Source organism: Mustelus asterias, chromosome 3, assembly GCF_964213995.1.
Source record: "Mustelus asterias chromosome 3, sMusAst1.hap1.1, whole genome shotgun sequence".
NCBI lineage: Eukaryota > Metazoa > Chordata > Chondrichthyes > Carcharhiniformes > Triakidae > Mustelus > Mustelus asterias.
Genome location: NC_135803.1, coordinates 148,566,406 through 148,583,079, shown reverse-complemented (window position 1 = coordinate 148,583,079; position 16,674 = coordinate 148,566,406). Strand labels below are relative to the sequence as shown.

At 40.9% G+C, this 16,674-nt stretch overlaps 1 protein-coding gene and 1 pseudogene across 7 annotated transcripts in view; one reads left to right on the top strand and one right to left on the bottom strand.

The window, feature by feature from the left end:
- The window catches only part of usp4 (ubiquitin specific peptidase 4 (proto-oncogene)), an 82,512-nt gene extending 66,638 nt beyond the window's left edge, over positions 1-15,874 (top strand). For 2 of the 7 annotated variants that reach the window (XR_013497486.1, XR_013497483.1), the window contains 4 exons: positions 915-1,018; positions 1,118-1,206; positions 2,671-2,900; positions 3,408-3,598. Coding sequence is in view for 3 of the 7 variants with exons in the window: in XM_078209889.1 (XP_078066015.1) it covers positions 915-1,018; positions 1,118-1,206; positions 2,671-2,767; positions 3,408-3,439; positions 5,032-5,085 (376 nt within the window). In the remaining 4 variants the exon portion in view is untranslated. Of the gene's footprint in view, positions 1-914; positions 1,019-1,117; positions 1,207-2,670; positions 2,901-3,407; positions 3,599-5,031; positions 5,668-14,927 lie in introns of those variants that run through there. The other 5 variants (XR_013497485.1, XR_013497484.1, XM_078209890.1 and 2 more) reach the window with 5 other exon arrangements.
- On the bottom strand, positions 14,938-16,358 carry LOC144491700 (glutathione peroxidase 2-like; annotated as a pseudogene).
- Positions 16,359-16,674: the final 316 nt, after the last annotated feature.

The following is a 16,674-nucleotide window of genomic DNA, read 5'->3' as shown; positions in this document are numbered from 1 at the left end:
AGGACGTGGAGGCTTTGGAGGGAGTACAGAAAGGATGTTGCCTGGTATGGAGGGTATTAGCTACGAGGAGAGATTGAATAAAGTGGGATTGTCCTCCCTGGAAAGACGGAGGCTGAGGGGTGACCTGATATAAAATTATATAAAATTATGAGGGGCATGGATAGGGTGAACAGTTGGAAGCTTTTCCCTGGGTAGAAAGTGGAGGGGAAAGGTTCAGTAGAGATGTGCAGGGGACGATTTTTTACACAGGGTGGTGGAGGCCTGGAATGCACTGCCAAGTGAGGTGGTTGAGGCGGATACATTAGCGACGTTTAAGACTTAATCTGGATAGACACGTGAGCAGACAGGATATAGAGGGATACAGGCGATTGGTCTAGATAGGACAACATGATCGGCTCAGGCTTGGAGGGCCGGAGGACCAAAGGACCCGTTCCTGTGCTGTACTGTTCTTTGTAAAACAAAACCAGTTTGTAATTTAAATTCTTCAGGTAATTCGGTTAATTCTCAATATCCATGTTATTTTAGTGGCAGCTTCTGTTTTCGGGTGAATTGTCATTAAATCCTTGGGGAACATAGAAATAAAAGTTCAAGATTGTACGAGTTTTGACTTGGCTTGCATTGTCATGTTGTTTCAAAGTTCTCACTGCTGATCTGTTATCCTGTTTGCTAACTTCCCTGCCTATTTAATTTTTGCCAGATCCCTTACCACACTGAAATAAAATGTGGCTGTTGTGGAATGAGTAAATAGTTAGCTTGCTTCAAGATCTCTATTCTGCAAAAGGGAGTTGGTAATGTAATATAGTTGTAGCAATTGCATGGGTCCAGCGATATGCTTTGGTGAGACTTCGTAACTGCATTTTCGATATTCTCTGAAACATTATTGTTGAATAGTTTTTCTTTTATTGGGTTTGTAGGGATCTGAACATGTCTGAGTTTGTCTACAATCCCAAAGCTGGCCCTTGCATCTATGACCTTGTTGCAATAACTAACCACTATGGAGGAATGGGCGGAGGCCATTGTAAGTAACATGTCTTTACATTTATTTCCTGAAAACTTAAGGACATTAACACCTTTGTGGATATAAAAGTATAACTTGCTATGTCTTTTTTGCCAACAGATACTGCATATGCTAAAAATAAAATTGATGGACAATGGTATTACTTTGATGACAGTAGTGTATCAGGAGCATCAGAAGATCAGATTGTAGTAAGTTATACTAACTATAGTACAGAAAATATTATGGTTCATTTGGGAATTTCTCATTTAATAAATTTGAGTATTTGCTTGTGTAAAATAGTCATATGGCCCGTTCCACAATCTGGGGACAAACCAATTTGGCAGATGTGAAGAGTTTGAGTTTTGCAAATGGGGTTATCATATACTTTTGGCATTTCTTTCCTAAATTCCTGTATGTTGATATATATTTCCCCATATTCAGAATACCGATCAATGCCTTAGCCCTCGTCCTCCTCCTCCTGACCAGGATCTGTAAATACCTCATTCTTGCTGCATGGGTGACGTTGGCAAGGTCACATTTATTGTCCATCACGAGCTGATGTATTGCAAACAATATAACTTTGTCACTGTTGATGCCAGTGTGTCCTGCAAAACAGCTCCATGAATGGTGCTATCTGCAGCAAAGTGACAATTTCACTTCAAAGCGTGTCACTCCTAAGAATAAGCAAGAATAAATTAAAATCCGAGCTGTTTGCTGATCTCATTTGGTGAACACTTGAGTCTTCGTATTTTTTTACTTTTAATCTTATATTTCTAGCGTAATTTCCTGTTTGCTTCCCGTCAGCCCAGCTTCTGCGTCTCAACCACATCATCCAGACGGCCCCAGTAAAAGTCACTGATATATTGGCGATTGTCACTGCATTAAATTGGCCTTTGTTTTGAACAACCGTTCTATGCTCCTCTACGGCCAGCCCTCCATCATCAGCCTTTGGTCACTGTCTGTTAATAATTCAATTTCACCAGGTGCCTGCATGGCTTCCACTCCCATTGAAGCATGGTCATCTCAAGGTTCCACCCTCTACTTTCCCATTCCTCACATACACATGTAAGCACAGGGTCAGCTTCCGAGCGTATGTTCCTTGCAAAATATGTAAGAAGTGCAATGCACTAATATTCAGAGGGTAGTGCCTGAGTTCAAAATAATAGCTCTCAACATTGAACTTCCACCCAATCAACTGAATGAAAGATGTTTCACTCAAAGGAAAAGTCTGGCATTGAGTGAGCGCATTTCTAGCACTAATAAAGCGGCACTCACAGGTCCAGGATTTTTAAAAATGCAAAGAGGATGGTTTATTTTTCTCCACCCCTCCCAAGTTTCTCTTTTGAAAGTGCTTTTATTTTTATTTTCTGGTGTTCTGTTCTGTACCTACGTGCTAACCTTGAGTACACCCAAGTCTGTTTGAACATCAGCGTTTAGAGGTTTCACGCTTTTTTCTGTTCATACTGCCAAAGTGAGTAACTGAATACTTGCCCACATTATACCTCTTCTGCCACCTTGCTGCCCACTCTATAACTGTGCATGACTTGAGTCAAGTCAATAAATGGATTAGGGAGGGACCTCGAGGAAGAAGCATCCAATGCAATATTGTTTCATGATGTTGGATTGCCTCACCATCTAAACATGACACTAACTGTGATTTCTACTTTTCCTAGACAAAAGCAGCATATGTTCTTTTCTACCAACGTAGAGACCCAAATAGCCATTGCAACAGTTCATCTGCTTCCTTGAGTACTCCTGCTGAAGAGAATGGTGAGAATAGAAAACATGAAGAAGACAAAATGGATACCAACTAAGATGAAAGTGCATGATTTGCCAACAAGAAATTAGATCAACTGTTTTTGGACTATGCTGCTCTCTATCATCAGCACCAGCTGCCTTCAGGGTAGGGGACAAAAGCCCTCTTGATAACAGCAACTTTTTTTAAAAACAAAATTGGTCAGATCTGGATGACTGGGTGAACAAAAATAACAGTTGCTTAACCTTTGTTCAGTCATGCTCTGTTTCAGAATCTACTGATTTCTGATGACAATTAATGAACGTCACTGTACTGTAAAATAAACTGCTTTGGAAATTTTTAAGTGAGGTTTTTTTTCTCATCAGCTATTTGAGATCAGGGTTTTTTGGTTTGGTTTAGTTTTGAAAAGGGTTGCAGTTTCCACTCCGTTCCTTCCCAGATTAATTTTCTGCCCAATTTGGATTTTTAAGTTATGTCACAAACTTGTATTGCTTGTATTGTTTCCTCTTGGTATAATATTTCTTTGCATGAATGACACCTTGCATCTTAACCTGGAAATCTTGCATTATAAATTTGTAGCAGAGCACTGGTTTATTTGTGGTTTGGCTACTGTGACTTGGATAATAAAATTTGTAATATTATATTGTATTATAGGCAGCACAGGAACCGAGGTTTCCAGTTCCCAGGTGAGATACTGATCCAAACCAGCATAAGCTTGCTGGTATGTATTGTAATGTAAATTTCGCATCAGTTTCTTCTAGTCTTTTTGCCCAAACTGGCACTTTGTAAGTGGCTGGTTTTAATACATATCTCTACATAAATAAAGACTGCTGATTGAGCTATGACTTGTCCGCCATGTGGGCTCACTGTGTAACTCTAGTGGAAGCAATTTCATATTTTTCAAACGCCAGGTTCTGATCAAAATGAATTAGAGCCATTATAACTTACATTTTATGATTTCCTTTCGGTTTCCAACTTAAAAGAAATGGGAAGCAGGTGGAAAGTAATGTAATAAACTGCTACCCCTTCAAGCAAGAACCTCGAAAGAAAACTTTGGTTTTACAGTCATTTGTGACATCTATTACACCATATTGAAAAATTACTCCATTTTCCTGAAGTTCACCAAGTTTCTACTGTCCTCCGCCTACAAATTTATTATATATTAAAATTACTGTCCTAATATTCAATTTCAAAATGCACTTAAAACACTTAACGGCCATTGTCTCTGGCAAAATTGTTATGAATGTCAGCACTTGCCTGTAGAAAATGCTGTAATTACTTTTTGCACCCATTGTCTTTGGCCTCTTGTACACGTTGGTGCACTCGGCTGAGCCACATTTATTCTGATCTGTCAATGTCAGTTACAGTGTAACCTCTAGACACAGAACCATCCTCTTCCTTCACTTAGAAGCACTTCCATGTCATCAGGTTTGGAGCTGAAACGCTCCTGGAATGTGACAGCTGATTTTCACCCTCCCTCAGCCAGTCCAGATCTGTTTGTCCATTTCATCATAACACATAAGAGCAGAATTAGGCCACTCGGCCTATTGAGTTTGCTCCGCCATTCAATCATGGCTGATATTTTTCTTATGCCCATTCTCCTGCCTTTTCCCCATAACCTCTGAGCCCCTTATTAATCAAGAACCTATCTATCTCTGTCTTAAAGACACTCCATGACTTGGCCTTCACAGCCTGCTGCAGCAGAGTTCCACAGATTCGCCACTGTCTGGTTGAAGAAATTCCTGCTCATCTCTGTTTTAAAGGATCGTCCCTTTAGCCTGAGGTGAACAAAATCAACATTCACTCCATTCATCCTATCAGTCACTGGAATTAAACAGCAGTGTCCTGCTGCCGTTCCTCACAAACACATCTGTTCTTTTACCACTCTTCCCTTCACTGCTAACCCTGCTCTGTTACACCTCTTGGTGTGCAAAACCACAGATGTTGACTAGTATTTATAAAATGTAAAGATCTATCCAGTTCCCTGGTGAGTGTAGAAAACAGCGTATTTTAGATTAAATTTGTGATTTTGTTCTTGGTTTATATCTATCTAACATAGAACTGTCACTTCCTTTCTCTTTCCCCTCACCCCTTCATCATGCTGTTTAATCCTGTGGGGGTAGCAGGGGAAAATAATCTTGGACAGATATAAGTCTCAACATTTCGGGAGAAGAGAATCAGGTCCCAATAGGACAACTGAGCATGCAGCAAAGCTAGTGCTTTTCCCCACCCCGCGAGCAGTGAATAACGTGTGTAATATTTGCAATTGGACCTGCAGATCAAGTTTGAGACAACAGTGCTCTGGACAATGAACAGTTGGTCTCCTTGCTGAACACTCACCTTCAAGTTACTGGAAAATCCACCACTTTATATTGAGTATTATAATTATCCTGAAATAAACTGGCATAGGGAAGGGCATGAAATACTTTGATTTGTATCTGAATAATAATCTTTCCCTGAGTGAGCTTTTACCTTTCTAGATGGCTGTATTAGAATTAATACAAGATAATTCTCCAGGCCCCTTGTTTTCTGCCAGCTACAATTGCTTGACGTCACAGCAGACGAGATACTAACAATGCTAAAATCCTTTCCTGAAGATGCTGCCATTTGAACTGTTCCCAAATTGTTTCCACACTGAAATGAAGTCCCCATAAAAAGACCAGCATCTTTTTCTCCTTCTCGAGGACAATTAGGGGTGGGCAATAAATGTGGGCCTAGCCTGTGAATGAATCAGGAACATCAGTTTACTTGCATCCTTGTGTTATACTGTGATGTATGTGGCCTTTCTGCATTATTTTGCAGTATTAGCATTCTTGTAAAACACTGCTAAACAAAGTCTATTTTAAATTCACAGTATTTTGACCTCTGAAACATTTCAAATGGAACATAAATTGTAGATTTTGAGGCCTATTCCAAATTCGTATGTTTGTATCAGAAATTTGGTGCTACCTGGTTTTAAAGTCAAGTAACCAATATCATCATTCAAAGTTGGTTCATGACTTCAGGGATCGAAACAGACAGTCCTGGTTCTTGTAATTATACCTTTTCTACTGCCACCCCACCTCCAATCACCCCCAAAAATCTCCACGATAGTCATAAATAAACACTAGGTTATAGAATCTCAAAATCCTATAGTGTGGAAGGAGGCCATTCAGCCCATTGAGTCTGCACCAACCACCATCCCACACAGGCGCTATTCCCATAACCCCACATATTTACCCTGCTAATCCCCTGACACTAGGGTCAATTTGGCATAGCCAATCAACCTAACCTGCACATCTTTGGACTGTGGAAGGAAACCGAAGCACCCGGAGGAAACCCACGCAGACACGGGGAGAAAGCTGTAAACTGCGCACACAGTGACCTGAAGCCAGAATTGAACCCAAGTCCCTGGTGCTGAGAGGTAGTAGTGCTAACCACTTATGTCTTGATAAAGGTTAAACATGGCAGAGGGAAATCCAGCAATGATGAAATAATGCCATTAGGATACTTTCCTTACCAAGATTTTCATGAGGCTTTCAGACACATGCAAAACTACGAAGGCACTTTGATGCTAACCCCACCTAACTGACTAAAGGATGTCAAACGTTGAGATCACAAGCTGTGGGGGTAGCCTAGTGTTGGGTGGACCACAGGCTCATCCAATTAAAATTTCAGTCTCAAGAAGCACCCTTTATTTTTGATCCATAAGGTGAAACCCCAATGGACACAGATTGGCCGGGTGGTTAACAGGGAAGTTGACTGTCTTGGGCTACAAGAAGATATAGACAGGATGGGCAGACAAGTGGCAGATGGAATTTAATCCTGAAAAGTGTGAGGTGATACACTTCAGAAGGCGTGATTTGACAAGCAATTCACTGAAACAGCACGATCCTAGGAAGTTCTGTGGAACAAAGGGACCTTGGCGTGTTTGTCCACAGAAGTCTGAAGACGGAAGGGCATGTTAGTAGAGTGGTGAAAAAAGCATATGGGACATTTGCCTTTATCAACCGAGGCAGGGAAGTTATGTTGGAGTTGTATAGAACATTGGTGAGGCCACAGCAAGAGTACTGTGCAGTTCTGGTCGCCACATTATAGGAAGGATGTGATTGCACTGGAGGGGGTGCAGAGGAGAGTCACCAGGATGCTGCCTGGGATGGAATATTTAAGTTATGAAGAGAGGTTGGATAGGCTTTGGGTTGTTTTTGTTGGAGCAGAGAAGACTGAGGGGCAACCTGATCAAGGTGCGCAAGATTGAGGGTCATGGACAGAGTGGATAATGAGCAGCCTTTCACAGTTGAAGGGTTAATCACGAGAAGACACACGTTCCAGGTGTAGAGGGCAGGAGGTTCAGGGGGAATGTGAGGAAATACTTATTTACCCAGAGGGTGGTGACAGTCTGGAATGCACTGCCCAGGAGGGTGATAGAGGTGAGTTGCCTCACATCCTTTAAAAAGTTCCTGGATGGGCACTTGGCACATCATACCATTCAAGGCTATGGACCAAGTGCTGGTAAATGGGATTCGGTGGGAGGTCAGGTATTTCTCACATGTCAGTGCAGATTTGATGGGCCGAAGGGCCTCTTCTGCACTATGATTCTGTGAAACTGCAAGGATAAATGTTGCCAAATTTAAAACAGCAGGACTGAATCTTGTCACTGTCAACTCAGCATCTGGCACAGCGAAATGGCTTGTATGTTGCAGCCAGTAAAATCTGAGGATCAACAGCAAACCTCAAAGATTTGTACGTGAAGGTTGCTGAATTGTTTCTGTGAGAAAGACACTTCAACAACCATGATTGAAAAACAAGTCATCAACAACAACAAAAAGCTGTATATGCCCAGATAAAGTGTGAACTACAAACAAAACAGGAAGTTATGAAGGTCAAGTGGTTGATAAAGCTGAGGAAATGTAGATGTTTACTGACATAGGTGGTTGTTGTATATTTGGGACTGTTGTGTTGCGCTGTCACTTTAGGAATCTAATCAGGTGTATAGTTTATGGCGTCATCGGCTTCTTCGTGGGCTTTTGCCTCTGTCTAGATCAAGCCTCTGTCTAGATCAAGCCTCTGTCTAGATCAAGCCTCTGTAGAGACAACAGCTGATCAATAAATCTATTGTTGCTTTCACCTAACCCCATGTTCTATCACTTCACCTTTTATCCAACAAATGCAGTATATGACAGGATAAAAAGACTGGTGATGAGCGGTTAAAATCCTTTTTGATTAGAAGAAGGAAGAGAAACTCAGAGCTGTACTTAGCAACTGGAAACTTCAATTCTTTTGACATTGGGATAGCTGATTGCACCTGGCATCAGACCAGTAAGGTCATTGGGCAGGAAAAGAGAAACCAGCCCATACCAAAAATTAAAACCAGCACCCCAACAAGTTCAAGCTGCAGAACTCACCATGGGTGTGGTTGGATTGAGGCACAAAGGTAGAGTGAAACAGGAGAGTGATTTTGTGTATTAAATATAAGAAAAGCTTCTACAAATTGGCTCACATTACAATTTGCAGAATAAGCTAGATTGTTGAGATTAAGGGAACTTTACTGAGCAGGTCTTGGTATAAACAAAGAGAACAAAGAACAATACAGCACAGGAACAGGCCCTTCGGCCCTCCAAGCCCGCGCCGCTCCCCGGTCCAGGATTGAATCCTGAATCCAGGATCCCCGCCCAATTTTCCAGCCTATCTACATCCTAATATCCTATCCACCGAGCTGTCCCTCACAGCTACGATGCTTTGTTCATCACAACCTATTAACTCACCCCCACCCCCCCATTCCAGACCATGTGATCTCCAGGGAGAGGCGAAAACCCAGAGTGAAAACCCCAGGGCCAATATGGGGGAAAAAAATCTGGGAAATTCCTCTCCGACCCCCTGAGGCGATCGAAACAAGTCCAGGAGATCACACTGGCCCTGATCAGAAAATGCTTCCCAACCCTATTCATTTCCACTTCTGCTTTACGAACACCATCTGAATTCCCTGCCCCCGAGACAGGTTCCCAACTATCCGCAGTCTCGCTCTGTACTGGCACCAGCAAGATGATCATAGAATGAAGCCTTGAAACGAGAAACAAAGAACAATTAACCCGCGCCGCTCCCTGGTCCAAACTAGACCACTCTTTTGTATCCCTCCATTCCCACTCCGTTCATATAGCTGTCTAGATAAGTCTTAAACGTTCCCAGTGTGTCCGCCTCCACCACCTTGCCCGGCAACACATTCCAGGCCCCCACGACCCTCTGTGTAAAATATGTCCTTCTGATATCTGTGTTAAACCTCCCCCCCTTCACCTTGAACCTATGACCCCTCATGAACGTCACCACCGACCCGGGGAAAAGCTTCCCACCGTTCACCCTATCTATGCCTTTCATAATTTTATACACCTCTATTAAGTCTCCCCTCATCCTCCGTCTTTCCAAGGAGAACAACCCCAGTTTCCCCAATCTCTCCTCATAACCAAGCCCCTCCATACCAGGCAACATCCTGGTAAACCTCCTCTGTACTCTCTCCAAAGCCTCCACGTCCTTCTGGTAGTGCGGCGACCAGAACTGGACGCAGTATTCCAAATGCGGCCGAACCAACGTTCTATACATCTGCAACATCAGACCCCAACTTTTATACTCTATGCCCCGTCCTATAAAGGCAAGCATGCCATATGCCTTCTTCACCACCTTCTCCACCTGTGACGTCACCTTCAAAGATCTGTGGACTTGCACACCCAGGTCCCTATAAAATGGCAGGAAAATGTGGCACCTTTGGGCTCTTTGGGGAAGAATCTGAGAATTGGACGTCCCATGCAGAAAGGTTTCAGTATTATGTCCCAGCAAGCAAATATTCCTGCGGATATAGCAGTCCCTGTTTTTCTTAGAACCATTGGCAATAAAACTTAATTTACTCTGGAGTCTGGTCCAGCCTGAGAAAGCCGGTAGCAAAATGTATCAAGAATTAACCAAGATATTGGAGGACTATTATTCACCCAAACCATTAATTATTGTGGATTGTTTTGGGTTCCGTAAGATAAATCAGCTAGAAGGAGAAAATACAGCACCACTCGACCCTAAAGTGCCTTGCAGAGTATTGTGAATTTGCTGAGTCTCTGGATGATATGATCAGAGACGGTCTGGTTTGTGGACTGAGGAATGAGGTGAGGCTTTACAGCGGAAATTACTAACTAAATGACATTTGGGTCTGAAAACAGTTTTGGCGATAGCCGTTACAATGGAGTTTGCTGCAAAGGAGGCTTCTCAGAGGCCCAGAGCTGGCAGGAGAATCCATAGAATTCCCCACCCCCTACCCTCCCTCCCAGAGAAAGTATACCCAGCAACAGGCGTGTCATCACTGTGCAAAAACAGGCCATTCACAGGCTGTGCTGAAGCAAAGACAGCCAATGCACAAATTGTGGCAAAATTGGTCACATAGGAGCATGCTGGCAGAAACCAGTTTGAAGTCTCACAACACCAGGTTAAAGTCCAACAGGTTTATTTGGTAGCAAATACCATAAGATTTCGGAGCACTGCTCCTTCGTCAGATGGAGTGGAAATGTGCTCTCAAACAGTGCAAACAGACAAAATCAAGTTGCAGAATACTGATTAGAATGCGAATCCTACAACCAGCCAGGTCTTAAAGGTACAGACAATGTGGGTGGAGGGAACATTAAACACAGGTTAAAGAAATGTGTATTGTCTCCAGACAGAACAGCTAGTGAGATTCTACAAGCCCAGGAGGCAAGCTGTGGGGGTTACTGATAATGTGACATAAATCCAACATCCTGGAGAAACCAGTTTCACCAGAATAGAATGTCCAAAGAATGAAACAGGACACTCCAAAAAGGAAAAAGAAAAAAAAAGAAAATTTACTGAGAGGATTTACAATGTGGAGGAGGAAAATAAATAGATCAATGAAGACACAGCACATTGCTGACGGCTCACCATCCCTTAACTATTTTTGGGCCACATAAAGGCATTCCATTGCTTGTTGCAAGCTGACATCAATGACAGTCTTTAATATCCACACATTCTTACAAAATAAAGTACCATCAGTCCGAGAGCAATGCCAATGCTGATGCATTGCCAGGATTGCCTTTGACTACTGGTCAAGAACCACCCAGTAGCGATTCCAACGTCTTCCATTTTTCACAGATTGAAAACATCCCAGTGACTGCAGCTCAAGTCCATCAATAGACCACAAATGATCCCGTGAGGGGAAAATGCTGGAAATGGTGTTGAAAGGGTTGACAGTGGGAACACATCCTGAATTAAAGCCACATGTTTCCAGTAAACTCGAGTTGAGTGGATGTTTGTAGTGGGGAATGTGTGTAGTAGTTCCTCCAAACTTGCAACCAGGAATATTGGAACATTTACATGAAGGGCACCCAGGCATTGTTCGAATGAAAGAACCTGCGAGGAGCTACTTCTGCTGGCCTGGACTAGGTGCCCAAATTTAGGAAAAAGCGTGACTAAGTAATGTGCACAGGTAAGGAATGCACAGCCATTATCCCCATTGCATCCATGGGAATGGCCTAAAATGCTTTGGCAACATCTACACATTGACTTCACAGGTCCATATGAGGTGTATATGTTTATAGTTGTCATATTCCAAATGGCCAGAAGTTGTGCTAACGAAGTCAACAACTGCGGGACAAACCATCAAAAAGCTCGGTGATTTTTGCCAGATTTGGAAAACCAGAACAAATCATGTGATAACAGACCATAATTCATGGCTTGAGTTTGAAGATTATCTGGTATGCAACACATAAAATAGCACTTTACCATCCATTAACAAATTGATTAGCCGAAAGATTTGCCAAGTTCTTGAAGTATTCACTTTAAATCTTTAAGGACCAAGGTTCATTAAATCGCTGTCTAAGCAGTTTCTTGGCAACTTATCGCAACACCAATGTGCAACCACTCAAAGTTCCCCAGCTTTACTACTACTGAAGAGGAAGCTGAGAACTACGTTTGATCTACTGTTACCGCAGAAGACATCCAAGAAAGGAGAACAGCTGTCACAAATCTTAAAGAGAAGGTAATTCCAAAAGATACTTGTTTCGATAAGGAGAGCAAGTTTTGATGCAGCTATACCACTCGTCGAAAGTGGGTTCCTGCAGCTGTATTGGCTCAAACTGGCCCCATCTCCTATACAATACAACTGCGATGAACTAGTGTGGTGACATGCAGATCAGCTGAAAGCTACTAGCATCAATGTACCAGTATATGTATGCCAGAACTCCCTCTGAATGAACCGCCGTCCATCCATACCATCAGATACTGCGACAGCGACCTCAGGTCAATCAGCAGAAACCAAGATTGCTGAAGAATCTTGCTGCTACTAGTCTTCCTTCTGCAAAAGAAACTGTTTTGACTTCCAAGGGTAAAGACATCTTCTGAAGAATCAGAAGCACCTCTAAGGTCAAGAAACCAAATCCTTGAAGTGCGCAGGCAACCAGTGTAGAATAGACACCCACCTAATTGTCTTTCCTATTAACTATTATTACCGTGTAATGATGCGTTGCCTGCCCTTGTATATATGTTTTGATGACAATGTAAAATACAGTGGTTATCTGTTGTAGTGGGACCTTACAAGTAGAAGGGAGGAGATGTTATATGTTCAGGGCTGTTGGGTTGATGAGCTGTCACTTTTAAGATTCTAATCATGTGTATAGTTTGTGACGTCATCAGCTGCTTTGCGGGTTTTTTGCCTAGTCTAGATCAAGCCTTTGTGGAGTCAATAGCTAATCAATAGACCTGTTTCATTGTTTTCACTCAACCCCACATGCTATGACTTCATGTTCTTTTATCCAACAAGTGCAGTATATAACAGTGATAGGTAAAGGTTCTACGAGGCATTAGGAAATACCTGACATGGTTTGCAATCAACTGCAATTAATTCAGGGACCTAATGCCCCAAAGAATGAAGCAGTTTGAACTGGACAAGCAACAGGAAGTTAGCTGATGTTACTAGCTGTGTAACATATGCTGTCAGTGTTTGCATCCAAGACCTTGGTTCTTTCTGATCTACACCAAAGTCATTGGTCATTGGAGGCTTCTAAAAGTCAGCATTGATGTGGTTCTCATTCTTTTTAGCCTTGCGATGAAATTGAACTTTGACCTCTGTCTCTGAACAGTTTTAAAAATGATAAATTTACCCATCTCTTCAGTTTCCTCTCTTATCCAACTGATGACTGTGTAAACTTGATGCATGAGCATATGGGGAAGATTAGCCTTCATCTTTTTATTCACCTGTTCAATGTCCATTATGGGATGCCTTTCCCTACTTGCTCGCATCAGTTAGCGTTCCATGCTTGAGTGAGAGCCGCTGGCCGGAATTTTACCACCCAGCCCACAAGAGGAATGCCAGGGGCAGAGCAGGGGAAGGTGCATTGACCTTGATTGGCATTTTATGGTTTTGGGACAAGCGAGACCATAAAATCCCACATGTTTTTGGCGAGATTAGACTCGCGCAGCCTCTTAGCATTATTCTTGTGCAAGACTGCTCTTCCAAGTTTGGAGCTCAATAAGCCTATGATACTGAGCTTTGAATGTTCAAGCAAGTTCACCCCAAGTATTGAACCCACTCTGCCACAAAGCACAGAAGAAAGCCATCCACATCTCTTTGATAGAGCTATACAGTTAGAAAGACAATTTATATCATCCCTTCCATCACCACAGTGATGTCTCAGAGTTAATTAAATATTTTTGACATGTAGTCATGGTTTTAACACAGGCCACATAGCAAACTCCAATTCATGATAATGATCAAATAATCTGTTTTGGATGATATTTGGGGAAAGTATTGGCCAGATCACCAGGGAGAACTTGGGGAACCTATAATTCCCACATTGCTTTCTCAATGACAATGCCTTAACCCATCAGAATTGAGTTCCCAACAATTGCCAACCCTTTTCTCCTGTTGTATAAATTGTTGTGATTGAAATTTGGCATTCTTGAATTTCTCCTGATGAAAGCTTCAGTAACATGTCTCTTTTCAGCAACTTTTATTTTCTGCTGAAAAACCATGTCCAGAGAAATGCCACATCACATCTGTGGTCAGCACAACACATGCATCAATAAATTTGAATAAATTATGTATAGAATGGGCAGACATCTCCTAATCTGATAAAATATAGGGAAGTCTCAGGGTTTTTTCTCAAATATGGGAGAACATTAGTTTTTACTGATTCACCACCAAGAAACATATCTGTTAATTAGCAAAGAACTCCAAACCATATTTTTAACAATTACTAAATATGAACTTTCACTTCCAATTTTATAGTGACCAATGTCAACTCCCACTGGGTGTCCTCAGACAGTTTCATGCTATACTGCAGTCCATTAATATTAAATATTGTATGATGAGCTGACCCAAGAAAATGCAATTTAAAATTTAAGTAATGATAGCATATGTCCTGCTTTAAAACAGAAATTAATATACTCATGTTCCTTATCTTGCAGGCCATGAGATCCATTCATATAGTACAGAATTATAAACCATGAGCTCGATATTAGAGAATTCTGAGAATTGCTTTCCTGATAGAAAGGAGTTAGCTGAAGATGTGAGCATTTTTGTGGAGTTATTTCTTTAATACCTTTTAACCAGACAGATTACATCATGCACTATGTCATAGCAGAAATACGATGCAAGAGATGAAATTTGGTGGCAAATCTCATGAAAAACTACTTGTCAGTTACACATGGTTTAAGTTCCTATAATAAAGTGGAATGAAACACAATTTTCCATCAAAATACATTTATTAGAAGAGCCTCCTTTATATTAGATCATAACAAGTTAGTTCCTGTGTCCAGTTAGACTTTTACAGGTTACATTAAGTACTTTTCAGTATACCTTTAAAGAAGTACCATCATATAGTAAAATGCCTAACATCAAAAACTAGTTTTGACTCACTCAGCAGAGAAACTGGGATCTCACTGACTGAGAAAATGTATTTTGGGACAAGAACATGTTTCTGTGCAATTTACATTTACAACAAAAGAAATTTGAAACAGAGCCAAAAGCCTATTAGAATGTCACTATAATGTAGTGAATTTAATTATGCATACATATGGTGGTTTCTGCATTTCCTTAAAATTTTCCAGCTCCTCACATACTCTTGTCTAAACTTTAAAAAAGCACCATCTATAATATAACACCTACTATTCTACATTTAAGATACTAAATTTTAACTTATATATCTGTAGCATCACCAAGTCATTCATCCTTTGGAAGAAGAGTTTTGATGTCCTCTTCAAGCTCAATGGTGAGGAAGTTTTTGCTGTATCGCCTATATGGCTCACCATTTGGCCCAATAAGGAATTTTTCGAAATTCCAGCCAATATCAGACCGACGGACTGGCTTCCAGTCTATGAACTTGGGATCACCCATTAAGATATCAGGATCATCATACGCCTCAGGCAACTTCTGCTTCAGAAAAGTGAAAACTGGATTCTCGTCTTCTCCATTCACATCAATCTTTTTCGACAAAGAGAAATTTGGTTCAAAGCCATTGCCTGGACGGACATATTTCAATGAATAAAGAATCTCCTCATTGTAGATATTTTCCTACAAAATCAATATAAAGAGAGATCAAGTCCCTGAATTATTGATTTGCAGCTATTTTGGGAAATGGCATAGGCGCACTTTATGGGACACAGCAAGCCACCCTTTTTCACAACTAAAAGAGGACTAACCTGAAACCCCCATAGCCTATTCTCTTCACAGATGCTGATTGACCTGCAGGATGCAAATTACTTTTTAAATTTAAATACTCTTTTAGTACTTTGAAATGTTTCTGAGAGACGTGGTAAGATGTTACATGTAAGTTACTTCTTTCGAAGTATCAAATGTTGGATTCATCACACTATTGTAACTCACTCCCAACTGGTCATTGTTTGTGTTTAAGCTTAACTAGTTGCACAACACCACTGAGATTAAAATAAGCAGAGATGTCATATTATTACATTGCCTTTTTGTACTCAAATGATAACTAAACTCTGAATTTATCTAAGGTTAATAATTGTTATTCCAAAATACAAGATAATCTAATAAGGAGACTGGAAGAGAAGCTCCTTAAAATGTTGCCCTAAAAATCTGAAAATCAAATACAGAACTCAAAAATGTATGCATTAAAATTGCTATATAAACTATGATGATATTTTAATGATTCATTTTATCATAAGTTTATTAACTTACTGAAATTTGAAAATGTCAAAATATTATTAAACGTAGTAAATTAGTTAGGGCTGCTATAACTTAAGGCGCTAATTAATTTACAACATTTTAAGCTTTCCAGAAAAGAACTTTTGTCAATTAAAATAAATGGTCGCATGTTCTGTTGAAAAAGACATTTTTTTAAATGAAAAATATTAGGTTTTACCTGATAACCAAACTGGTTGCAGGGAAAACCCAGAATCACAAGCCCCTGTTGGCCATAGCGACTCTGGAGCTCATTCATCTGGTGGTAATCCCTGATAGTTGTGCCTCATAAAGATGCAACGTTTTCAATCAACACCACCTTTCCTATGAGGTTGGAGAAGCTGAAGATTTCACCATTGAGAAGTTCTGCAGACAATTCATAAAATTTCATTCCAGTATTCGCCATCTTCCTTGCTAGTTTTCTGCACTGTTGCCTACAGCTCCACACTTATATACAGATGTGTCAACTGTTGAATAAGTGGAAACACTTGCCCAAGGTATCAGATCAGTAACAATTCTTCGACTGAAATTTGTGTTACTCTGATCAAAGGAAAGTAACAACAAAGCATCACGGTTCTAGATAAAATATGGAGAGCATAAGTTACATATGAATTAAAATTCTAGGAATTTACAATCTTACATCTGCATGCATCCTATTGTGCTTTTTTTCATTTGTGTCATAAGTAGGCTTACATTAACACTGCAATGAAGTTACTGTGAAAATCCCCTCGTTGTCACACTCCGGCGCCCATT